This window comes from Daphnia carinata, chromosome 6 (assembly GCF_022539665.2).
Source record: "Daphnia carinata strain CSIRO-1 chromosome 6, CSIRO_AGI_Dcar_HiC_V3, whole genome shotgun sequence".
NCBI lineage: Eukaryota > Metazoa > Arthropoda > Branchiopoda > Diplostraca > Daphniidae > Daphnia > Daphnia carinata.
Window position 1 is genome coordinate 1,043,744 of NC_081336.1, and position 23,306 is coordinate 1,067,049.

The 23,306-nt window shown below is 39.6% G+C and overlaps 7 protein-coding genes across 9 annotated transcripts; 2 read left to right on the top strand and 5 right to left on the bottom strand.

Moving 5' to 3' along the window:
• Positions 1–88: 88 nt before the first annotated feature.
• On the bottom strand, positions 89–1,519 carry LOC130689677 (alpha-(1,3)-fucosyltransferase C-like). The gene is made up of 3 exons (XM_057512614.2): positions 1,227–1,519; positions 541–1,175; positions 89–473 (listed from the first exon to the last, which is right to left on the bottom strand). Exons 1-3 carry the CDS (start codon positions 1,452–1,454, stop codon positions 131–133), a joined length of 1,206 nt encoding a protein of 401 aa, XP_057368597.1. The 5' UTR covers positions 1,455–1,519; the 3' UTR covers positions 89–130.
• A 776-nt stretch (positions 1,520–2,295) lies between these two features.
• On the bottom strand, positions 2,296–4,992 carry LOC130689673 (alpha-(1,3)-fucosyltransferase C-like). 2 transcript variants are annotated; one of them, XM_057512608.2, is made up of 4 exons: positions 4,651–4,992; positions 3,617–4,490; positions 2,811–3,451; positions 2,296–2,751 (listed from the first exon to the last, which is right to left on the bottom strand). In XM_057512608.2, exons 2-4 carry the CDS (start codon positions 3,968–3,970, stop codon positions 2,400–2,402), a joined length of 1,347 nt encoding a protein of 448 aa, XP_057368591.1. In that variant the 5' UTR covers positions 3,971–4,490; positions 4,651–4,992; the 3' UTR covers positions 2,296–2,399. The 2 variants fall into 2 exon arrangements, with proteins under 2 accessions (XP_057368591.1, XP_057368592.1); XM_057512609.2 differs by lacking the exon at positions 4,651–4,992 and having other exon boundaries at positions 3,617–4,567.
• Positions 4,993–5,400: 408 nt separating this feature from the next.
• On the bottom strand, positions 5,401–6,716 carry LOC130689505 (alpha-(1,3)-fucosyltransferase C-like). Its single transcript, XM_059495796.1, has 3 exons — positions 6,520–6,716; positions 5,831–6,465; positions 5,401–5,763 (listed from the first exon to the last, which is right to left on the bottom strand). Exons 2-3 carry the CDS (start codon positions 6,196–6,198, stop codon positions 5,421–5,423), a joined length of 711 nt encoding a protein of 236 aa, XP_059351779.1. The 5' UTR covers positions 6,199–6,465; positions 6,520–6,716; the 3' UTR covers positions 5,401–5,420.
• Positions 6,717–7,349: 633 nt separating this feature from the next.
• Positions 7,350–9,460, top strand: LOC130689504 (collagen alpha-1(I) chain-like). 2 transcript variants are annotated; one of them, XM_059495794.1, is made up of 6 exons: positions 7,350–7,467; positions 8,354–8,449; positions 8,524–8,622; positions 8,703–8,879; positions 8,971–9,096; positions 9,209–9,460. In XM_059495794.1, the coding sequence occupies exons 1-6, from the start codon at positions 7,359–7,361 to the stop codon at positions 9,307–9,309; spliced, it is 708 nt and encodes a 235-aa protein (XP_059351777.1). In that variant the 5' UTR covers positions 7,350–7,358; the 3' UTR covers positions 9,310–9,460. The 2 variants fall into 2 exon arrangements, with proteins under 2 accessions (XP_059351777.1, XP_059351778.1); XM_059495795.1 differs by lacking the exon at positions 7,350–7,467 and having other exon boundaries at positions 8,225–8,449.
• Positions 9,461–10,146: 686 nt separating this feature from the next.
• On the bottom strand, positions 10,147–12,012 carry LOC130689679 (uncharacterized). The gene is made up of 4 exons (XM_057512617.2): positions 11,622–12,012; positions 11,473–11,554; positions 10,604–11,316; positions 10,147–10,531 (listed from the first exon to the last, which is right to left on the bottom strand). The coding sequence occupies exons 1-4, from the start codon at positions 11,680–11,682 to the stop codon at positions 10,185–10,187; spliced, it is 1,203 nt and encodes a 400-aa protein (XP_057368600.1). The 5' UTR covers positions 11,683–12,012; the 3' UTR covers positions 10,147–10,184.
• An 863-nt stretch (positions 12,013–12,875) lies between these two features.
• On the top strand, positions 12,876–15,575 carry LOC130689697 (cell division control protein 45 homolog). The gene is made up of 13 exons (XM_057512637.2): positions 12,876–12,983; positions 13,048–13,200; positions 13,262–13,399; positions 13,457–13,552; positions 13,598–13,792; positions 13,859–13,920; positions 13,988–14,161; positions 14,229–14,360; positions 14,433–14,693; positions 14,768–14,906; positions 14,972–15,177; positions 15,238–15,314; positions 15,388–15,575. The coding sequence occupies exons 1-13, from the start codon at positions 12,903–12,905 to the stop codon at positions 15,450–15,452; spliced, it is 1,779 nt and encodes a 592-aa protein (XP_057368620.1). The 5' UTR covers positions 12,876–12,902; the 3' UTR covers positions 15,453–15,575.
• Positions 15,576–20,922: 5,347 nt separating this feature from the next.
• LOC130689670 (G2/M phase-specific E3 ubiquitin-protein ligase-like) lies at positions 20,923–23,193 on the bottom strand. Its single transcript, XM_057512606.2, has 5 exons — positions 22,807–23,193; positions 21,898–22,740; positions 21,471–21,832; positions 21,240–21,403; positions 20,923–21,172 (listed from the first exon to the last, which is right to left on the bottom strand). The coding sequence occupies exons 2-5, from the start codon at positions 22,656–22,658 to the stop codon at positions 21,071–21,073; spliced, it is 1,389 nt and encodes a 462-aa protein (XP_057368589.1). The 5' UTR covers positions 22,659–22,740; positions 22,807–23,193; the 3' UTR covers positions 20,923–21,070.
• Between the last annotated feature and the right edge of the window lie 113 nt (positions 23,194–23,306).

Sequence of the window (23,306 nt, forward strand, 5' to 3'; positions counted from 1 at the left end):
GGATTTCTTTAAAACCAGGTGCGGAATTCCTTTCAGCTGAGATCGGCAGTTTCTAAGGTATGTGTATGTATTAAGCTCTTTTAATTTGCAAGTGTTTTCGTTGACAGGATGATCAAGATCCATTTTAATATCAAACGATCTTTGGTGATGTCACACATGGAACACTTTTTTCCCACCAGCCAGTCATGTCGTGATAGATTTTTGAAGGTAAACTTTTATCGTGAAGAGCAGCACATAAACGACACATACCTGTGTTCGCTTCATTACTCATCACTTTAAAATGAGGCTTCCACCAAAAATATTCATTGTACAACGTGTCGTTTTTGTCGAGTGAAATCAAGTAATCCGCCAATTTTTTCACGTTTTCAAATTTGGCCGCGTTGATGAACGAATGCGTTGGCGCTATTTTTTCGTGACTGTCGTGAACGCCGTAGACGATGGGCAGGATCGTACGATTCATCATCACGAAGAACCTGTAAAAATCAATAGCCAATTGAATGTATTAATCGGTATTGTCTAATGAGCATCGTATCTCTTTACTTTTCCGTGATGTAATCAGGGCATAAAGAATTCTCTAGCGACATGAAAAACTTGTAATCTTTGGCCGCCATATCACGGCATTCTTCATCAGACGTTGTGGGGCATTTCATCGTTCCACATTTACCGTACACGTCGACATCGATGTGCTTCTGAAGTTCCTTGACAAATTCGTTCCTGCTGCTTTTCGAATTGCAGTTTGACACAAACCAGGCTGCCATTTTCGTTTTACCCTTTGCATAATTAACCGTTTTATTTGAATTAGTTAAATGAAACTTCACCTGATCTTCATCGAAATGAAGCGGGACTTTCCCGATGGGTTTAATGTTGGCATAAGTTGCGACCATGTCCGAGTCCCATCGATAAGTCATCGTCCAATTGAAAAATTCCCCTGCTTGATCCGCGTGTGCGTATTCACGCCAAACTGGAGATTCCATGCTCCAGAAAACGTAGCGTTGATGAGGTAATCGTTTTTCCGGCAAATCATTTTTTGTCCAGCTACGAAGGTGGAAAAGTACAGCATCACTAGTGTGCGCATCTGTTCGATTATCTGTAGTCTCGCACTGCCACACCGGACATCCGTGTTTCCGCAAGGCTTCACGTCCAAATCCGACGCCATATTCTTTATTTCCATACGCCTAAATTTTACATTGAAATCACATTAAAGTAAATGATAAATTATTGCTTACCTCATTCCAAAACACGATCCGTTTGAACGGCGGATTTTCTTCTACAAGAGTTTCAGCCATGTATTTGTCCAACAGTTGATACCGTTCCGCGGTGGTAAGTTCTTTAGTGGTTGGATGCTGTGGGAATTCAATCACGGATTTTGTTGATTGCTGCAAATAGAATTGCCAAACAAAGAACGAAAAACCCATAACAATTAAAAAGGCGATCTTTCTTTTTCCTTTCAACATGTTCGTCGCTTTCCCGTGAACTCGATCGTCAGTTGACGCGCTCTCAAATAGGAACAGGAACAGAGCAGCTGCGAGACTAAAACTGAGAACGAAAATTCCGACCGATAAAATAAAATGCAAGAAAAAAAGGTTTGTCGCATGGTAGAACGATAGGTTTTCAAATGGGAGGGAGAATAAAATTCACATTTGTTTCGTTACACCCCAATCTCCTGCCACTACAGTTCCCACTTATCATTATAATCGCCGCGACGCGTCCAGATGTTTGCCATACGTGAAAATACAAGTGTGGCCTAATGCCATAAGCGTTAAAAAATATATACAGTTTACTATCGTTCTCTGAAAATAAATTAGGATTTTTTATATTATTTTGGAATTTTACCTTCCTGCCGAATGTTATTACGTTAAATCGGGTTATCGATGGAAACACCCTAACTTAGTTTGTGTTTCTCTGCCAGCTTCAGCATTGCATTAAGGGCTGACTAGGTAAGGTATTTACAAAATCACCCGAGGCTAAAGGTGATTTTTTTACGCAAAGTCATGAAATATGTTGTTTTGCACCCTTCCCTCATTCACTGCAGTTTTGGTGAGATAATATTTCTAATGGGAAGGGTAAGCAAAAGGTGAACGGACGTTTTTGTCAATGCAGTCCACGCATCATGATGTCATTACCTTTCTGCACCTCGTGCAGGCTGTTTCGCAATACAGCGGTGCAGCAAATCTCCTAATTCAAAGTAAGTTTGCATTTCTTAATATGGGCTTTCTAAAGATGTGAATTGCTTAAAAATGAGTTAGCACAAAGCCCCGTGTTCGAATTAAGTTGGAACTCCAACTTGAACGGTAATCGATGGTGCACAACAAAAGGAATTTTTCTCGTGAAGCTCATCGCACCTGATGACTTGAATGAAGTGGAAAATGCTAGGAGGTAACATGGTAGATTTTATTCTGTTAAACAATCCGCGGTGAAGTGACGCATTTTCCTTTCGTGTCCCACCATTCGGTCAAGTTGTGATAGACTTTTGGTGGGATCAGCGTCTTCTTGTGCAGCGCAGCACACAGGTGACAGTAACCCAAATTTTGATCGTCTGCGCTATTACGTACGATAAAGTGTGGCTTCCACCAAAAGTATTGATTGTACAACGTGTCGTTTTTATCGAGCAACATCAGATAGTCAGCCAGTTGTTTCGTATTTTCAAATTTAGCCGCGTTGATAAACGAATGCCTTGGAGCGATTTTCTCGTGATTGCCGTGAAGACTGTAAACGACGGGGATGACTGGCAGCTGCATAATGTTGAAGAGCCTTAAATCAAAGAAAAGTTAAACACGATTATCCCAAGAAATACGTTGGCAGTTTCGTACTTTTCAGTGACGTAGTCGAGACACAACGAATTCTCCAGTGACATGTAAAACTTGTAATTTTTCGCTACCATGTCTAAACACTGTTGTGCGTTCCTCTGTGGGCAGGAAAGGTTGCCACACTTGCCGTACACGTCGACGTCGATGTACTTTTGAAGCCCTTTGACCAGCTCGTTTCTGCTGCTTTTCGCGTAACAGTTTGAGGCGAACCAAGCGGCCATTTTTGTTTTGCCCTCTCCATAATTAACCGACCCTGTTGGATTGGATAAATGAAGCTTCAGCTGAGCGTCACTGGGATGAAGTGGAACGCGTCCAGTGGGTTGAACGTAACCGTACGGCATCACGACGTCTGAATCCCATCGAAAAGTCATCGTCCAGTTGAAGAAATGCGCCATTGGGTCCGTGTTCGACGAGTGAACATCACGCCACGCAGGTGATTCTCTGCTCCAGAAAATGTAGAATTGATGCGATGATCTTTGCGCCGGCAAATCTTTTTTACTCCAGTTGCCCAGGTGGAAGATGACAGCGTCTGCGAGCTGGACGTGAGTGCGATTGGTGGTCAGCTCGCATTGCCACACAGGACATCCTGTGTTGCGTAATTTATCACGACCAGGTCCAATACGGAAATCATTGCCAGGCGAAAACTATACAAATCAACATTTCAGCTTACTACGATTACAGCAAAAAGCACCGCAATTTCTTAACGAAGTACATAACACGGTAAGGTGAAAATCTAAAAATATTTATGCTTAATCTTCACAGTGAATGATTTTAATTAACACATTTTTTTTTTTTTATTATTAACTTACACCAGCACTGTTCCAGAGTAATATCCTTTTAAAATCTGGATTCGGTGGTTTAACGCTCTCACGCAAATATTCGTCCATCAGTTCGTAACGCTCACGAATCACGTTCGTTAACAACAATTGTTGCACTGACGCTGCCGTTTCGTTTTCACTTACAGCATTTTCGTTTTGATTGAAGGTTGGATGTAGGAACGTTCCTGGATAGAACAACCAAATCACTAGACCTAAACACATCAATAGCAAGTAAAAGCTTTTGTAACGTTTAACGTGAAATGTGTTCCATCTCTGGATGTGCTGAAACGGGCACAGTTTTATGCCACGTTCACACAGTCGCCAAGGAAAAGTTGTTGCCACCATCGCTGCTCTGCAACACCGAACGTCAGGTACGATGTTCGGGGTTGAAACGTCTGTTGTCCGGCTAGTCTTCTTTAGGCAAAACAGTTTTCCGTAGCAACCTTGAGAAACTTGTTTATCGAGGCAATTTTTCCTTCTTACACTTTCTTTTTTTTTTTTTTTTTGTTAGCTAGTCTCCCTTTTCTAGCTGGATGCGCCCAGCAGCAATATTTGTTATTGAAGTCAAGATCAACCACGGGGCAACTAATCAAACAATTTTTTAAAAGGGGAAGTAAAAATTTTGATTTTGCTTCTGGGCTGCTATTTTATTCCGTTTCTGCGGGATTGGACTGATATAATGGGATAGATTGTTTGAAAACCAAGTGCGGAATTCCCTTCACCTGAGATCGTCAGTTTCTGAGTTCTGTGTGCGAATGAAAGCTGTTTAAATTGTAAGTGTTTTCGTTGACAGGATGATCAAGATCCATTTTAATATCAAACGATCTTTGGTGATGTTACACATGGAGATTCCAAGCTCCTGAAACTACACAAATTAACGTTTCAGTTGACTACAATTACAGTAAAAAAGCACCGCAATTTCTTTACGTTGTACGTAGCACGGTAAGGTGCAAATCTAAAAGTATGTATACTTAAATTCTAAACAAGAAATCATTTTAGTTAATTTATTATTTTATTTAACTTACACCAGTGCTGTTCCAAAGTACTACCGTTTTAAATGGTGGGTTTGTTGGCGTAACGTTATCACGCAAGTATTCGTCCATCGGTTCGTAGCGCTCACGAATCACGTTCGTTAACAATTGTTGTCCTGACTCTTTCGTTTCATTTTCAATTGCAGCATTTTCGTTTCGGTTGAAGTTTGGATGTGGCAACGATCCTCGATAGAACAACTAAACCTAAACACATCGATAACAAGTAAGAACTTTTGCAATGTTTCACGTTAAATATGTTCCATTTTCGGATGTGTTGAAACGGCCACAATCTTATGTCGCGTTCACAGAGTCTCCAAGGTAAACTTGTTGGCTCCATTGCCACTTCACAACAGAGAACGTTCGGTACAACGTTCGGTACCCAACGTCTTTTGCCCGGCTTGTCTTTATTTGGGAGCCAGTTTTTCGTTTTTTCAGAGCAACGTTCAGAAACTTGTTTTCTTTGACAACTTTTGCTTGTTTATTTTTGTTATCTAGCCTGCAGTAGTAAGAGTCATCTTTAAAGTCAAGATCAACGACCGGGTAATTAATTCTACAAAAGATAAAGTTAGGATTGTTATTTTGCTTCTGTGATGTTATTTCATGACATGTTTCTGAGTAATTGGACGGATAGAAAGGGTAAAATTTCTTCAAGAACAAGTACCAAATTGCTTTCAAATGAAACCGACTGCTTCTAAGGTGTATGTGGGAATGAAAGTTGTATTAATCTGTAAGTGTTAACAGAATGATCAAGAACCATTTTAATATCAGACGATCTTTGGTGATGTCACACATGGAACACTTTTTTCCCACCAGCCAGTCATGTCGTGGTAGATTTTTGGGGGTAAACTTTTATCGTGAAGGGCAGCACATAAGCGACACATACCTGTGTTCGCTTCATTATTCGTCACTTTAAAATGAGGCTTCCACCAAAAATATTCATTGTACAACGTGTCGTTTTTGTCGAGTGAAATCAAGTAGTCGGCCAATTTTTTCACGTTTTCAAATTTGGCCGCGTTGATGAACGAATGCGTTGGCGCTATTTTTTCGTGACTGTCGTGAACGCCGTAGACGATGGGCAGGATCGTACGATTCATCATCATGAAGAATCTAGAAAAATCAACAGCAAATTGAACGGATTAATCGATACCAGTTGACAAGCTTCGTATGTCTATACTTTTCCGTGATGTAATCAGGGCATAAAGAATTCTCTAGCGACATGAAAAACTTGTAATCTTTGGCCGCCATATCACGGCATTCTTCATCAGACGTTGTGGGGCATTTCATCGTTCCACATTTACCGTACACGTCGACATCGATGTGGTTCTGAAGTTCCTTGACAAATTCGTTTCTGCTGCTTTTTGGAGAGCAATTTGACACAAACCAGGCTGCCTTTTTCGTTTTACCCTTTGCATAATTAACCGTTTTATTTAAATTAGTTAAGTAAAACTTCATCTGATCTTCATCGGAATGAAGCGGGACTTTCCCGATGGGTTTAATGTTGCCATAAGTGACGACCATGTCCGAATCCCATCGATACGTCATCGTCCAATTAAAAAATTCTCCTGCTTGATCCGCGTGTGCGTATTCATGCCAAGCTGCAGATTCGATGCTTCAGAAAACGTAGCGTTGATTAGGCAATCGTTTTTCCGGCAAATCATTTTTCGTCCAACTGCGAAGGTGAAAAACTACAGCATCACTAGTGTGTACATCTGTTCGATTATCGGTAGTCTCGCACTGCCAGATCGGACACCCGTGTTTCCGCAAAGCATCACGCCCAATTCCGACGCCATAGTCTTTCTTCCCGAAAACCTAAATATCATATACTAACAACCATTCGAAGCAATTGAAAATGAAATGGCTTACATCATTCCAAAACACGATTCGTTTGAAAGACGGATTTTCTTCTACAAGAGTTTCAGCCATGTATTTGTCCAACAGTTGATACCGTTCCGTGATGGTAGGTTCTTCAGTGGATGGATACTGTGCGAATTCGATCACTACTTTTGTTGATTCCTGCAAATAAAATTGCCAAACGAATAACGAAAAACCCATAAAAATTAAAATGGCGATATTTCGTTTTGCTTTCAACATGTTCGTCGCTTTCCCCTGAAGTCGATCGTCAGTTGACGCACTCTCAGATATGAACAGGAACAGAACAGTTACGAGACTAAAACTGAGAACGAAAATTCCGACCTAAAAAATAAAATACCAGGAAAAAAAGTTTGTCGCATGGCAGAACGATGGGTTTTCAAATAGGAGGGGGATTGAAATTCACGTACGTTTCGTTCGACCTCTCACCATTTTTCGCATTTATCACTACAATCGCCGCGACGCGTCCAGGTGTTTGCCATACGTGAAAATACAAGTGGCCTAATGCCTAAGCGTTAAAAAATATATACAGTTTACTATCGTTCTCTGAAAATAAATTAGGATTTTTTATATTATTTTGGAATTTTACCTTCCTGCCGAATGTTCTTACGTTAAATCGGGTTATCGATGGAAACACCATCACTTAGTTTCAGTTTCTCTGATAGCTTGAGAATTGCATTAACGGCTGACTAGGTAAGGTATCTACGAAATCACCCGAGGCTAAAAGTGAGCTTTTTCCAAGAAGTCATTAAATATGTGGTTTTGCACCCTTCCCTCGTTCACTTCAGTGGCGTGAGATAATATTTCTAATGGGAAGGGTAAGCAAAAGGTGAATGGGCGTTTTTTTTCAGTGCTGGCTACGCATCATGATCTCATTACCTGTCTGCACCTCGCGCAGGTTGTTACGCAATAAATTTGGTGCAGCAAATCTCCCAATTCAAAGTAAGTCTGCATTTCTGATTTTGTTCTTTTTGAAGAAGTGAATTGCTTAAAAATTAGTTAGTACGAAGCCCCATGTTCGAGTTAAGTTTATCACATATTTTACTGTTGAAAAGGCAAAAATCAGTGGTTCCAAATAAGGTTGAAATCGAGTGTTAGTCTCTACTTAGACTCGCAATCGTTGTCTAGTTTTCCATAGTGTATCACGAACAAGCCAAACAGTCGTCGTGGAGATTGCACAAGTGTGACGCTTCCCTGTCTGTAACTAATCGTTCCATTAACCGTATTTCCATTTCAGTTGCGCGTATGATATTTACGAAAATTCCACATGTAATGTCTTTGATTCGTCTTGTATAATTTAAGCGCAGCTTCCCAACGGTCATCTTGTATAGTTGTAGAATCTATTTTCGTGCTGGTTGCGACATGTGAAGATGCAACCAGACCTATTGTTAGCATCAATCTCGACTGTGGGAGCTTTTACCTGCTTTGAATTTTAAATTCGAATTTTGTCTCAAAGCATCCCGCTTACCGCTGTTCTTTACTGACATGCAAAAAAACGGACGAAAACAATTGATAGGGGAAGAGGAAGAACGGCTGTAGTTTTAGACTCAATGTTACTATTTTCGTTGATGCGATTGATTGACATTTTGCAATTGTATAGATGCCAGACGAAATCGATAGGTTCAAGTGAGTGCATTTGAACAGCGATTACATCTGTTTGCGATGTCAGGCGGGTCTTGGGGTGTATATAAAAAGAGGCTATGCAGGGAGTTTCAAACTGTGAAAATGTCTCGTACTTTCCAGCTGTGCGGTCGTCTGTTTTTCGCTTCCCTGGTGGCAGTAATCACCGGCCAAGATGGCCCGTCCTTATTGTATCCTTTTCGTCCAGATGCAGAATGCCAGGAAGTGGGACCTTATTTGCCGTCGCACTGCTACAATCACGGCCAACCTTACGAAGTGCATCCACGCATAGCTGAACAACAAGGTAACAATGTTTCGAATTTATTTTATCAGTTACTTGTAAAAGTTTTCGTACGCGAATTCCTTATTTGATTGTAGATTACGCCGATGTAAATCTGGAACACATTTATGCGAAGACGCCATCGCCTACCGGATTGGATCTTCTTTCAAATACCCCGAGAATCTTCTTGAAACCAGGTATGGACGACATACTTAATCCCTATAATCCATGTAATTTGATTTCACGTGAGTGTCTTTAATTCATCGTTCCAAAACAGGCCATTGGGGTGGATGGGGCCATGATTCTAAAGGAAATCATAACAAACCAAGTCTTAAGGGTGAACGAGGATATCCGGGTAGACCAGGACCACCAGGACCTCCTGGCCCTCAAGGTCCTTATGGTCAACCGGGTATCCATGGACCTCCAGGACCTCCTGGGTTTCCAGGGCCTAAAGGTATTAGAACAAGTTCCTTCATGTTTGTCAACTTTGTTCATTTAAATTAATTTAATCGATTCAATGTTCAATGATCTTTTTTCCTTTGTAGGACCACCAGGACCCACGGGCCCTTCCGGCCCACCGGGTCCAAAAGGGTACCCAGGTCCTCCAGGCTCTAAAGGTGATAAGGGAGACAAAGGATATCCAGGAACTCCTGGACCAAAAGGAGAGCCAGGTAAAATGAATTAAGCCATTTTGTGCACTACACTTTTAAACGCTCAGTCACGAAAAAACTTTCAGCTTAAATCCAAAAACATCATCTTTATCATTTAATCGCATTTTTACAGGTGTGCCAGGAACCAAAGGATATCCTGGTCCTCCAGGTCCACCAGGTCCTCCGGGCCCAAAAGGAGGATCTTGTGACTGTGGCTATACATCACCACCTTAAGACACTATTGTATTAATAACTGAGTGATTTTTGTTTAATTTAAACGCTTTTATGCTTAATTTATTGAATGGGAAATGTTTCCCAACTGTTCAACGTAGTTTTTCACCGTGGTGTTGGGTCTTGGTACGTTATGCTGTTAACTTATTGCTAAATGGATATGTGTTGGGAAACAAGCTTAGTGTGCTTGTTGTTCCAACAAGTCCATGTCCATTTAATTTAGAAAAATATACATTTGCCATGCACATCCGTCATTTAACTTTTAATAGGACAAACGGCAGTTACTTTTGCTATCAAGCAAACGCCTATCTTCTTTTGATTGTGGAACTGATGATGATTGAATTTATGATGGACCTGTGTTAGATCTAAAATTTTATGTTTAATTAGATAAATCGACTTGCCATATTGGAATACGCTGCGCAACACCTGACGTTGGTAATTAAACAAAGGTAAGCTAAACAACAAGAATTCCACGATTAAAGTTTCTTTTTTTCAAGACGTTTCGAAGCCATTGGAAAGACAGAACGGACCAAGGTATTTTTAAATCACCAAAATGTAGCGAAAACTTTAAAATGTATGGATATTCCTAGGGCAATCAGTTTAGAATCATTGCTATTTGCTGTTGACGTAACGGAGTTAATCGAGAAATTTGTTTCCTGATCGAGGTAAATGTTTGAATTAATTCATTTCTTTTTCGCTTTTGCATAGTTCGCATTACAAACATAATCATTTTTATCGATGCACTTTGTTACACAGTAAAATACTTGCTTTAACTATACAAGATACCACGTAAGGTAAAAAAGAAATCTCTTTAAAAAAAAAAAAAAAAACGGAAAGGAGGTTTCTTGAATAATTTCTTAATTTTTCTTTTTAAATCGTCAGTAAAGCCAGCCTCGATGATTGTAAGGTGTTCGATGAATTTTGTCGGCGGGATTATTCCTAGTTGTGCCACGACCGGTTATCTCTTTTCGTGACCTAAAGGTCTTGTTAGTCCTGTGGCCTATGCTCATGTCTGTGCGAAGTTTATTATGCCAACGATGTGGCGATCGCTGATGCCCTCCATGATGGTGGTGATGATGATGCCGACTACCGTCTACGTATTCACGTGACCTCCTCTTACCGCCGTAGTTCAGGTGATACTGACTGTTGCGAGCTTTGTTTATGGCCTGTAAAGCTATATCGGGGATTGTTTGCCCATCAGTGGTAATAGGCACTATAATAATTTCTAATTTAAAAAAAAAAAATTATGTTGAATTTTGATTCAATAATTTAGAAACCAATCGCAAAATTTAATTACCTGGATCGCTCATGTTGAGTTTCTCAGAGCTTCTGCTTTTGTAGTCCATAATTTTATGCATATCTTTCGGATCACGTTCCTCATGATAGATAACTTCTTCTTTTTGCGAGTAGATACTATCGTCGTTGGAATCTGTCCGATCTTGCCTCGGGATTAAAGCGATTAGAGAAACGATCACGCACGTTACTAGGCAACCGAAACCGATGCAAGAAGAAAGAAGAGCGTCACCAAGGACGCACGCCGCCCCCAACCAACATCCAGCGAACGCTCCACTGAACGTAGCCGCTAATCCAACATGAATTGCTTCTCGTGACTTCCATTGCGATCGAGTTCGTCGAGCTGTCCGATAGACCAGCAATAAGACGACGCCAATTAGTAAAGCTGGATACAGCATCATCAATAACTGGTCGTGAATGGTCAGCACGCAGATCTTTCGAGCGCTGCGTAGGACGTAGGCTATGCTGATTACGAGTTGATTCAACACAACGAAGAAGATTAACAACCATTGAAGGAAGATGTGGGCTCGCATTGTGTGCTGGATGATCCTGGACAGCAATCCTGCAGCCAATAGAGCGTAAGCGACTCCGGGTCCGATGAAAAGCATCCGGCACGATCCATCGTTCAATGGAACAGCAGCCACGATTGATATTGAAGCCAAAAAAATCAAACCGAATAGAAATGGGATTTGCAACCATGGTAGGAGGGATGATTTCCTATTTGAATTGTATTAAAACAATGATACTGTTATTGCTATAAAAGGTTTTTTAACGTCTCAGTACGAGAACCGCTATACGTTCTGTACGTTTGCTGTCAGGCGTGAACGAGATCTGTTAAGTGTACGTTTTTTTACAAGACAAAATGGCAGTTACCTTGACGAAGACGGTTTGATCCAAAAACAAAAGCAGATGACTGTGTACAATAAAAGCGAGCACAGAGTGATGACGGACATGGCTATAGAGGAATTAAACATAAGATAAATGTTATTCTAATTGAACTAAAAAAATTGTTTTCAACTTACCTAGTAATGGCGTAGCCCAAGAATCCTCACGGAAGACACCTTTGAACGCGTCCAATGCCATAGCAAGTTCACTTTAAAGTTAGCCTCGATTGGAAGAGACGACACAAAAAACTTGTTTCCTTCCGTTTGAAAGAAAACTCGTGTTAAGTTCCCATCGTTTCGTTGTTTTCCTGATACTGCACCGTCTTCTAACAGATTCTGAAAGCAACCCCGTCGAGCAATTATGGTCGACAGGGCAAACAGTACCAATTAAACATGAAAAAACATGTTTCTCGCATGCAGCAAATGAAATTTTTTCAACGGAAACGACGTGAATGTCTTGAAATAAACGAGTCTTAAAGCACTACACTTTTTTCTTGAACGTACGAAAAATGTATCCACGTTCACATGAGACTCGTTCTCTTCGGACTGGCCAACACTTGCACGAATATCGGTACTTTTTACCGTGCCCGTTGCTCACCGCAGAACAGCCTACGGCTCCTAATAAAATGACTGCCCTCCCTCGGCTTTTTTTGACGACCGAGACTTCCGTGTTGTTTTCTCCATTTTTCTTTTTTTTTCTGAACGCTGTAGTGATGATGCACAACGTGAACAACTCCCTTGAGGGTGGGATAAGAATAATGGAATCATGCTACGTCTACACAATTCTATCTATTACACCCTGAAGGGGAACGATTTTCAAAAGATTTTTCAAAGAGATTCATAAGTGTGTGCTCGCAGATCAGAGGAACTTGGTTTGATTAAAAAGAATTTTCCGTATCTGCGCGGTTGGAATAGTTGAAATAGAGGACAGATAATAGTGGACTGAATAACATGGATGCTCATGGGAGGATTTGAAAGCAAACACTAAAGGAAAGCAGATGGCTTTCGGCGCAAAGTAAACGTTCGTTGAACTGAAAGTTAAAAGAAAGTACGTGTAATGAAATGCCTTCATAAAAGGAGAAATGGTCTTAGATCTATCACGCGTGTTGAGACAGATCGGACCCAGAATGATTGATGATTTGTACCATGGAATTAATTAAGTTAACTGATAGCCCTCAGCACCGGGTTCGTCAGTCTTCGGGACTACGACTCACCCGGGTTTTAAGTGATAAAAATGAAACACAAAACCCGATTCCACTAACGGTTCCTAAACTTGTGGGCGGAATAGACGACCCGATTACTGTCAAGTGGGGCCAACCGGTGCAACGCGTCCATTAATGCGCTGGTATAAAGTCTAGAAGAGGCTTCGGATTCGTCGTTGTTTTCGCGCCTTTTGCATTCCAGAATGAAAAGAAATTGATGAAAGGGTATTGTGAATGGCTAACAGAAATGTACGTCAGTGACCTAAAACGAGAGTTTTATGATGTTATTCTGGGAAAAGTAGGAATGTTTTTGTTTTCTTGTATTGGATTCAAGTAACGTCTTACTTATGTTTATCCTTTAGCGTGTCCTGATCTTCGTTAATTTCGACGTGGATGCTATTGCCTCCTGTCGAATTCTGCAGTACTTGTTGCTTTGTGATTCAATAAGCTACTCAATAATTCCTGTGCAGAACCACAGTGATCTCATTTCAGCCTATAAAGAAAGCTGTGAACAGGTTGAAATGCATTTCTATTGATTGGCAGTTGCAGTGGTAAACACAATCTTTGTTACTACAGTCGAACCATATTATTCTTATAAACTGTGGGGGAACTCTGGATATTGTTGAAACATTAGAACCAACTGAGGAAAAGGTGTTCTTTATTGCTGATTCTCATCGTCCTTACGATGTTTGTAACATCTATAATGATGGACAGGTACACATTGTAAGGTTTAATAAATCTCTTTGTCTGCTAATGATAGTGATTATTTAGGTTTGTTTGTTGGGTAAGTCTAGTGAGAAGGAAGAAATTCCATCTTATGAAGACATTTTTGGAAATGATGATGACGATGAGGTAATTCATTCAGAAGTATATTATCTATGAAATGAAATGTTCATCTTTTCAAAACATTAGAGTAGCGACCATTTAGATGGAGAAGAAAGTGATGAAGACGAAGGTGATGAAGAAGAAATTCGTGAGTCCAAATCAAAACGTCAGAAATTGGATCCTGCTGAAATAGTTATGCGTCGCAGAGAAAAAAGGCTGTGGCATGAGAAAAGAAAAGAGATTTTGTTCAACTACATGCAATTTTCTTTTTATTCTTCATCGGTAAGCTCAGACAAATAATCAAATATGTTTCATGTCATTGGTTTGATTTTCTCATTCCTTGTCTAGACTGCACTTCTTATGTTTGAACTTGCTTGGAAATTATCTCGCGACAGCAATGACCTGCTATGGTGACTTACCACTTTTTCTTCAGAATGTCAATTTTAATATTAAATGAATTATTCCCCATTATGATAGGTGGGCTATAATCGGGGTAGGCGAGCAGCAGCTTCTAGGTAAAGTTGATTCCAAAACTTCGGTGCTTGACAATGGCAAATTACAAAGCCATATGATTCGACTGGCTCATTTATCGCAACATGGAGGAGATTCGGCAGGAACCAAGGACGCGCTTTATATTACCCACGAAAAAGAGTTACACTCCCTTTTTATCATTCCATTGTACGTAATTATGACTGACTATTTTAATATTATCTTTCAGTTTAAGTTTGTCAATGTATCGGCACTGGAGTTTATTGGAAAGCTTGAAGTACACTCCTCAAACAGCCAGTCATTTTCATCTTTGGACATTGAAAGGAGAAAAAAAACTCAATGAGTTTCTAGCGGAATTAGGGTAACTGAGTTTATTAGTTTATTTTATTCTTCTTGGTAATTGTCGTGTTAATTTTTCTTTTCCTTATGATAGGCTGCCACTGTCCCAGTGTCGTCAAAAATATAACTCGATGGATATCGAGTTGCGCAATGATCTCCGTTCTATTTTCCAGAAAAAAGTAGAGAAATATGACTTAGAGGACCTCATTGAATACAGCTTCAATTCCCAATATGGGTTCCGCCCCAAAAATTCGGCTAGTGACTTTGTCTTCGCCCTTTTAGCTCTGCTAGATTCAGCCGAAAGGGATAAGGATCCAGCCGATGCATTTCATGATGCACTGGAATGTCTATCAAAGTATGAAATTTTAAAGGGATTTCACCCAGTCTAGCAATTCTAATAAACCTCGCAACATTCGTTTTCCCTTTCAGCTCGAAAATGGACGCCGTTTATAGAGGAATAGAATTGGCCAAGCTACAGCAAATAGCAATTGGAAAAGAAGTTCACGCTTGTCTAGACATGGGCCATGTGATTAATGCAGGACCTTGTTTATACGCAGTTATACAAGACGTAACTAGAATACTTCGCAGCCGCCTGTGGCATAAAATAGTAGATTGTAAAATTTTACAATACAGGGGACGCCGGATGCCAAATACTATGGCCATCCACACAGCTTGTTGATGCTGGGCCAATTTCTTCTCAAGGCACACATTTCGCGAGCCCGAGGTCGTGGATTGAGAGCGAGAGAGCTACCCCTCATCATTTCCGCCCCGTCGGCCACACGACCTTCTTATTGCCTTTTGTTGGGCTTGCCACCTTTATCTCTGGATTCCCCAAAGAAGTAAGTTTTCGATATTCATTTTGTATGCAAATCTCCCACTTTTTTAAATATTTTTTATAGCTTGATTGGTAAAGCCTTTGAGCAAGCAGCTGAAAATACCCAAACAGAGATAACGTCTGTATTTTTTGACTCCTCCGGTACGACATTTTCCTTCCACTTTTCCCATTAGAAAGTTTTTCTAATTGATTTTATTTTTGTTCGACATGGCAGTGATCGAGATCATTTCAGAATTCCGAAGCAACTTTCTAGATTCGTTGTTTTCACTTCTCGAATAATATGGATTTACCTGCAAGTCGACTGGAAAGATTTTAGTGATTCATATCAAATACGCATTTTCCTTTGTTTGTGTACGTGCGTTACATGATTTTAAAATGTTGTGTAGAATTTTTTCGATTTTTTTGTGCAAATTATATATGATGGTCTATAATTCATTTCTAGTTGAACCACATTTTGATGATCTGTTCTTCTGCTTTTAGGACCATATCGCAGCAATCAGTTGTGCTAGTTATCGTTCCAAAAATTGATTTACGTAACGCCCGACTTCCGAAAAATGGCGGTTGCCAGTACGCTACAGCGCTAGCGTGATGCAGCAGAAATATTCGGTGAGTGTATGGTGGAGAACTAACTAGAAATCTGCCCGCTGGATGGCGATAGCAGCAGAACAAAAAAGGCCGATATTTTACGGGGGGGGGGGGGAGACGGGAGAAAACAGTTTGCCATACAGAAGGAGGAAATAACGTGGATTGCATCAAACTTAACTATTTGGCCACCCAAGTGTGAATATATTTTACTTTGACAATTATTTTATTTTGCTACTATGTTTTGTAAACTGCAATTATTCCCGACATTGTTGTGTTGCATTTTAGGTCTACTCTTACGTGATCCATACCTGATCCTGTGTTTTAAAGTGATCTGCTTTCACAGCTACATTTCTGTGTTCTTTTCCGTTGGTCTATGGTTCTGAATTGAGGCAGGTATATGTATTTTGCTATGTCACTAAGTACTATAGGGAAGGGAATAACTGAATTTATTGAGATCTTACTATGATTCTCCTGATATCCATCTCAACAGGTTTTTATTTGCTTTTCAACATCTGATTCTAAACAATGCTCTTTTCGGAAACTAAAGATTGTGTGAAGATGAAACATGCCTCCATCCCAAGCAGAAGAAACCCAAGTTGCAACCTCAATCCACATGAGGAAAAAAAAAATTTGGTGGCCCTTGACGAAAGCAATTTGCTGGTAGCTCCCATTCAGGTAAGGGTATCACAGTTCTTTTCAAATTATTCCTGTCATTGTGGTAGAGTGCCATTAAAACAATATTAACAGAACTTCGTTACAGAAGTGTCAATATCAACTGACACACAAGCTTGCTGATTTGGTTTGAAGATTATGGGCAAGTGAAAGAGGATCGTAATAACACCTCCATCTCTGCTACAGCCAGTTTTTATCATACATGGGAACACAACTATCAACAATGCAAGATACCATTGGTGCTAATTTATCTGTCAAGAGCCTTACAGAATGTTCATTTGCAATTTGTATGTCCTTTCCCAAGCTTCTGCCAGAAATTGTAAGGTATGAAATATGTATATGAAAAAAGAGTTTTTATGCTTAATGGAGTTTTACTATCTTATTATAGATTAATAATAAATTTTGATCTGAAAAGGTTCCTTGTTTGGGGCAACATACTGAATGAAGTATTATGATTGGATACACTACATGGAATTTCCATACTTTATTCACATTCTCATTTAAAAACGGTATTTAATATTTTAAAAAATTGAAGTGCATATCTGGGCTCCCTTCCTTTCCGTAGCCCCGTTTCCCCTTGACTCATAATAAGCCCGTAGGGGGTCATGCCCCTACTGTACGGTATATATAAAAATAACATATACCGAGGTTTGGAGGGCTCTGGCCGGAAAGGGGACGTGGGGGTCCGCTTAGTCCGATGAAGTGTTCACGGAGGGCTACGTGGCAACCCACAAATCCGAACTAAAGGTTAATCGCTCCAGTAAAAATGTTCCAAATCTTCGGCTCTTCTTCCGGCTTCTCTTAGCCAATCACCGGGTAATCTCCCCGGTGGGTCAACAAGGCAGTGTCTCCCCCTGCCTGGGTTGACGGCAACTTTTGAAAGGGCTATTATGCCTTTTTAAAGTTGCAAAAATATTTCTATTGTGCAGAGAATTGTCAATAAATTTTTTTTTATAAAATATTTTTTGCAAAATTTGCTTCCTTCATTGTCTGCTTTCGCTGTGTTCACACGTTACATTTATCAATTTTTTTTTTTTTTATTGAGCTTGCTCAATTCACCTTTACTGTTTTTGTTAAGCATTGGGCCACATTTGATGGTTAGCATTGTTTCCATTGGTTAATCGTTTATCTGATCATTAGATTTCACTTTTTGATTCATTAGGGAATCGAACCCTGGATGTTCGGCATATCGAACCAATGCTCTACCAATGAGCCATGAATCATATGATGTCAAGTTGGCTTTTTTCTTGTCAATTACGGACATGCATTTATACTAAGAATAAAACTGAATGCAATGCTGCAATAATCGTTTCTACATTTATTCTGCTTCAGTTTTAAACATCTACTGAGATTTGAACCTAGGGTAACAGATATCGCAGCTAAAGGCTCTACCACAGAGCTATGGACCTTATGAAACTAATAGACAGATAAATATATACTTGTGAAAGACTGCATAAACATCCTAGACGGTAACATATGATATGCGATAATAAAAAATATAGATATATCTCGTGGCTCAATGTTAGAGCATCGGCGTTGCACGCTGAATGTCTGGGGATCGGTTCCCATACGAGTAAAATATAATACAAATACAAAATTACTTCTGAAAATATCCATGTTACACGTTGTTCCTTGAATCGAAGTTGAAGAATTCAAAGAGTGCAATAAATAATAATTGAATACTTACAGATAAACGATTAACCAATGGAAACAAATGCTTACAATCAAATGTGGCCCAATGCTTAACAAAAACAGTAAAGGTGAATTGAGCAAGCTCAATAAAAAAAAAAAAAAAAAGTTGATAAATGTAACGTGTGAACACAGCGAAAGCAGACAATGAAGGAAGCAAATTTTGCAAAAAATATTTTATAAAAAAAAATTTATTGACAATTCTCTGCACAATAGAAATATTTTTGCAACTTTAAAAAGGCATAATAGCCCTTTCAAAAGTTGCCGTCAACCCAGGCAGGGGGAGACACTGCCTTGTTGACCCACCGGGGAGATTACCCGGTGATTGGCTAAGAGAAGCCGGAAGAAGAGCCGAAGATTTGGAACATTTTTACTGGAGCGATTAACCTTTAGTTCGGATTTGTGGGTAGCCACGTCGCCCTCCGTGAACACATCATCGGACTGCGCGGACCCCCACGTCCCCTTTCCGGCCAGAGCCCTCCAAACCTCGGTATATGTTATTTTTATATATACCGTACAGTAGGGGCATGACCCCCTACGGGCTTATTACGAGTCAAGGGGAAACGGGGCTACGGAAAGGAAGGGAGCCCAGATATGCACTTCAATTTTTTAAATATTAAATACCGTTTTTAAATGAGAATGTGAAAAAGTATGGAAATTCCATGTAGTGTATCCAATCATAATACTTTATTCAGTACCTTGCCCCAAACAAGGAACCTTTTCAGATCAAAATTTATTATTAATCTATAATAAGATAGTAAAACTCCATTAAGCATAAAAACTTTTGATTCATATATATATTTCTTACCTTATATGATTCGTGAGTTGATTGCTTAGCATATTCTTCTGAGAGAAGCTTCGGAAGAGACACTGCAAATCATAACATACTTAATATATACACGTACAACATACGACACGTCCCATTGGAGCTTGCATCGTTGATAGATGTTCCCAGAATAAACAAAATCCTTTCCTATTGAATAGGAAAGAGTTTACATAGATAATACATAATTATTTAAAAGCTTTATTTTTACTTACAAGTACATTTTAAGAAGAAGAAATTGGTCCTTGAATTGTTAGTGAATAAGAACCTAATCCGTTAATGTAACACCTGCAACATCAACCCTGAATCTCAATTAAAAACCAAAATTCCAATTAGACAACTAAATGGCAAACCTAGAGCAAATAAGGATAATATTGGCCGTGTCATGTATGTGAAAGTGTTACTTTAAAATAAACTTGCAGACAAGCTGTCATTTGTAATTAGGCAATCATTTCACTCATTCTTAGGTCAAGATAAATTTAATAAGAAACACAACCTCACCTCAACTTGGAATGTGATTGACAAATCATGAAAATTGACACTTTTGCTGCCAACCTCTCTTACATCTGGGATGGCTGGCCACAATGAGAATCTTTTCAAATTCACGACAACCATTCAGCTATGAAAAGAAAGAAAATGTGTCAAAATAAAACATTTTTGCTGATTAATTTTATGTTTAGCTCACATAAGGATGTTTTAGTAGAGAAATACTGGCATGGGAAATCAAAGCAGTATCTGGCCATTTTACAGTAGAGCAATGTGGTTGAGCACTCTCTGAAATCTGAATGGATTAAAAAAATTTGTTTGGTTAATGTTGAAGTATAGGTTAAATTCAACATGGAACTGTCAATTCATGGTTTACTCGGCATTGAAAGAGAGCACTTTGGCATTTCTGTTACAAGTGTTCCATCTTTTTTGCTAGTGAAACATAAAATGAAGCATTTCCCATTGAACACTCTTAGAGAAAATGAATGTAGCCTTTTTACAATTTATTAAACTGTTGATATTACGAATCTGAATAAAATAACGGAACTCCCATCACTATCAATTAAGATATCCAAACAATATCTATCAATCCACTATTACAAACCTCTGTTCCTTGTCTTACACTGCTTGGTACATACCAAAAGAATAGTGAATGCTAATTTACGGTAAAATGCGAATCCGACAATTAGTTATTTAATTAACGAAACGTAACAACATAAGAAAGTTCGGACTGCTGTCTACCAAAACCCAAGAGAGGAAATTAGATCTACATTGTTGCCAGTTTACTCTTTCCCCTTCTTCTGCGCCATGGGAAACCCAAATCCAAACAGGAATTCGCCACTTGCGCCAACATGTGTGGTTACTGGCGAGTTATTGACTTTTTTAATCATTGCCTGAAAATCAATAAAAAAATTCAAATCGCTTTTATGAGTTCTTGAAAAGGGATGAACGTTACAAAATGTATGACATACAAGAATGTGATGTTGCGATTCTTCACCTGTCTTCGAATTTAATTTACCAAGCACTTCTGGTTCGTTTGGTTAGACCTCTTGCACCTATGTCAGAATCGGAAAGCCAAAGACAGTATTCCAGCAATGTTTTGTGAAACGAGCAAAAGAAGTTTATTACCTTTCATAGACTTATGTTTTATCCATTTGTTACACTTTGCATTCAATTCATTACCTCGGGTTTCATTGCCTGCATTGAAATGTGCGCTGACAACAAAACTGTTATAACGAATTAATTGAAAACTTACCTCTGGTGTCTGCTCCTTAATACGCGCAGACTTTCTTCCACTGGGCCTGTGGCGAAACTGGATTTTTTTTTTTAAGAAAAAGGAAGCAATACATGTTGGCGAAACCGGTTAACATAATCACATTGCATAATTTTTCTTAGGTAACTGAGTTTTGTTTTTTAAAATTACACATATAAACAACGTAACGCCATTTAATCTAGTAAAACATACCAAAATTTGAGAATATGAATCCCCATAAATTATTGCGAGGCGATCCAGCAGATCTTCACGTTTATTTGTAAATGTAAACACATAAATGAGGAGGTTGTTATGAAAGCCTCGAAGTAGAAATTGACAGACCAATACAAAAAACGAAGGGAAAGTGAATAAAACGTCGATTTTAAGTATTCACTTGCTGCTGGCGCGGATTTTACGATAATGAGAGGTCGGTTGATCAACAGGTATAGTGTACGATTTGTTTTGCGCCTGATCGTCATTGTCAAATATTACCTATCGTTAAAAAAAACGACGAATTAGTTTCCGTAAATAACAGCGGTGATAGAATAACAGGTCTCACGATGATATTTTTGTCGTCATCAGTGACTTTGAATCGCAATTTGTCAAAGTTACATGACCGTTTCGGTTCTGAATGACTGACACTAGCTCTTGAAGACCAGGAACCACCTCGGCCACCTCTCCTGGCAACGTTTCGCGAAGGCTGAGAAATGGTTGCACTCGGATCTAGGAATCGTATGATTAGTAAAAAAACTGTAAGGTATAAGGTAAGAAAAAAGAATGCACGCCATACAAGTTGGGGAAGCTAGCGAATTGGCAGGAGACTCCGAATCGCTGACGGAAGTAATGTCAACTTCCCTCTCGTCTTCGCTGCTATTTGCGTCAGCTTCACTGTCACTTGTTGAATCACCTGAGCGAGGCCGTTTGACTCCCAAACGAGGTGTGAACGCATTGGCAATAACAGGAGCTAACACGGCAGATGGTTGTGGACCTGTAGGAACCTCAGTAGCAGGAGATGCATTCGCACTGTTTCGTCTCGACTCAAGCGAACTGCAGTCATCACAGTCCCACTCCATTGTACTCCAGTCTAATCTACCACAGCCAATATGAATACCCTTTGAGCCACAAGAAGAACACAGCAAAAGCTCCCATCTCCTGTATTTTAAAAACGTTTAAAAGAACATTTCCCGACAGGAGCTTATCAACTGTTTCAAACTTACGTTCCTTCGCCATCGTGTTGACGCCCTTTTGGGCATATGCAAACGGCATGGTCACACTTATTGTGCCGTTGGACTAATTCCTGGAATGCGTTAGGTTCCAACTCCCACGATGCGTCTTGTTCTGGAACATATATTCCACATCGTTTCATCTCACTGCAGAACAAGGTGTTGTTACTGCATATTGGGCATTTAAAGAAGTACCCAGCACTTAGAGCCAGCTTTTGCATGCAGACTCTATGAAACCATGACTGCTTCTTGCAGCATGGTGCCCAAAGAACATCAAAGTTAGGGTGGGCGATAACATCTTCATGGCAAATTGTACAAGTTGCCTTTTGTCCATGCCCTTTGACAACAACATTCTGGATGGGTTGATGCTTGATGCAGTATGAATTGAAAGCTCCAAAGTACTGATTCAGCATGCGACTCTCAACTCCACACGGAAAGTGATAGGTTTTCTTGCAAGCTTTGTTACAACATCCAACAGTGGCACCATTGTGTCTGCACTTGCTGCAACCCAATTTACTTCCACGTTTGCTTTCTTTGATAATATCATGCTTCAAAAAACCAAGGATACCCTCTTCATCTGTTCCCTTCTGCTCTAATCCAGACGAAAAAAGAAGGCAATAGTAGTGTGCCGTAATGTTCTCATTTGTATAGAATTTCCCGAACTGTAGTTCATTATCATCATTCCTATGGCAAAACATGCAGGTTTTCAAAGCCCTTTCCTCACTTGGCAAATCTTTCACAAGCTGAAGAGGCATTCTGGCTAAAATAGTTTGATTATTGTCAATATCAATTTTTCATAGTCTAATATGCAATGTTAAAAGTAGATTTGAAAGGCACCTGAAAAAATTTAGAACTTTGACAGTTAATCAAGAACATTTATCATTAATAACACAAAATTCTTACTTAAGTTCAGTAAAACAGCATCATCATCAAGTATTACGCTTGCTATAATCCTGAGTGGCCTCTCTGGATCCACGGTTGCTCCTGCTCGTACTTCTAGTCTTTTGTCGGTTTCTTGTTAGTCTTTGTCGTTACAACAAGCACTGGTATAGCTAGCAGACGAATATAGGCGTACTTAATGTGTCAAGTGTCAAGACAGAGAGCAGGCTTTAAAAAAAAATCAATCCCAACTACTTATCCCAGGTGAATAACTCCGTAACTAGTAAAAAACTGAATTCGGTATATCACACGTCCTTTAACACCAATAATGTCATGCACGCGCTGATTCAGGAAGGAAAATGGAGGTAATGTGATAATATGGTCAGCACTGACTTCAGGCTAGGAAAGCGAGTATGTACTGTGCTGTGCCATCTTTCAAGTTGCATACACTACGGAGACAAGACTATTTCAGAGAAATTCAAACGTGATACCGTATGCGTCAAGCAAAAACTGCTGCTACGATT

Bases quoted from the DNA above. Each gene is read 5' to 3' on its own strand.
- LOC130689679 (XM_057512617.2), bottom strand. From the start codon at position 11,682: ATGGCATTGGACGCGTTCAAAGGTGTCTTCCGTGAGGATTCTTGGGCT. The intron at 11,555-11,621 runs GTAAGTTGAAAA...ATTCCTCTATAG, and splicing joins TTGGGCTACGCCATTACTAG to CCATGTCCGTCATCACTCTG. The intron at 11,317-11,472 runs GTAACTGCCATT...CAATTCAAATAG, and splicing joins ATCAAACCGTCTTCGTCAAG to GAAATCATCCCTCCTACCAT.
- LOC130689697 (XM_057512637.2), top strand. From the start codon at position 12,903: ATGAAAGGGTATTGTGAATGGCTAACAGAAATGTACGTCAGTGACCTA. The intron at 13,400-13,456 runs GTACACATTGTA...GTGATTATTTAG, and splicing joins ACATCTATAATGATGGACAG to GTTTGTTTGTTGGGTAAGTC. The intron at 14,907-14,971 runs GTAACTAGAATA...TTTACAATACAG, and splicing joins TATACGCAGTTATACAAGAC to GGGACGCCGGATGCCAAATA.
- LOC130689670 (XM_057512606.2), bottom strand. From the start codon at position 22,658: ATGCCTCTTCAGCTTGTGAAAGATTTGCCAAGTGAGGAAAGGGCTTTG. The intron at 21,833-21,897 runs GTAAGTTTGAAA...TTTAAAATACAG, and splicing joins CAACACGATGGCGAAGGAAC to GAGATGGGAGCTTTTGCTGT. The intron at 21,173-21,239 runs GTGAGACCTGTT...TTTTAACGATAG, and splicing joins ATGACGACAAAAATATCATC to GTAATATTTGACAATGACGA.
- LOC130689673 (XM_057512608.2), bottom strand. From the start codon at position 3,970: ATGGTGGCAACAACTTTTCCTTGGCGACTGTGTGAACGTGGCATAAAA. The intron at 3,452-3,616 runs GTAAGTTAATAA...TGATTTGTATAG, and splicing joins TACTCTGGAACAGTGCTGGT to TTTTCGCCTGGCAATGATTT. The intron at 2,752-2,810 runs GTACGAAACTGC...CTTTGATTTAAG, and splicing joins CTCGACTACGTCACTGAAAA to GCTCTTCAACATTATGCAGC.
- LOC130689505 (XM_059495796.1), bottom strand. From the start codon at position 6,198: ATGACGTATCGATGGGATTCGGACATGGTCGTCACTTATGGCAACATT. The intron at 5,764-5,830 runs GTATAGACATAC...TGATTTTTCTAG, and splicing joins CCTGATTACATCACGGAAAA to ATTCTTCATGATGATGAATC.
- LOC130689677 (XM_057512614.2), bottom strand. From the start codon at position 1,454: ATGTTGAAAGGAAAAAGAAAGATCGCCTTTTTAATTGTTATGGGTTTT. The intron at 1,176-1,226 runs GTAAGCAATAAT...TGTAAAATTTAG, and splicing joins GGATCGTGTTTTGGAATGAG to GCGTATGGAAATAAAGAATA. The intron at 474-540 runs GTAAAGAGATAC...TGATTTTTACAG, and splicing joins CCTGATTACATCACGGAAAA to GTTCTTCGTGATGATGAATC.
- LOC130689504 (XM_059495794.1), top strand. From the start codon at position 7,359: ATGGGCGTTTTTTTTCAGTGCTGGCTACGCATCATGATCTCATTACCT. The intron at 8,623-8,702 runs GTATGGACGACA...GTTCCAAAACAG, and splicing joins GAGAATCTTCTTGAAACCAG to GCCATTGGGGTGGATGGGGC. The intron at 9,097-9,208 runs GTAAAATGAATT...GCATTTTTACAG, and splicing joins TGGACCAAAAGGAGAGCCAG to GTGTGCCAGGAACCAAAGGA.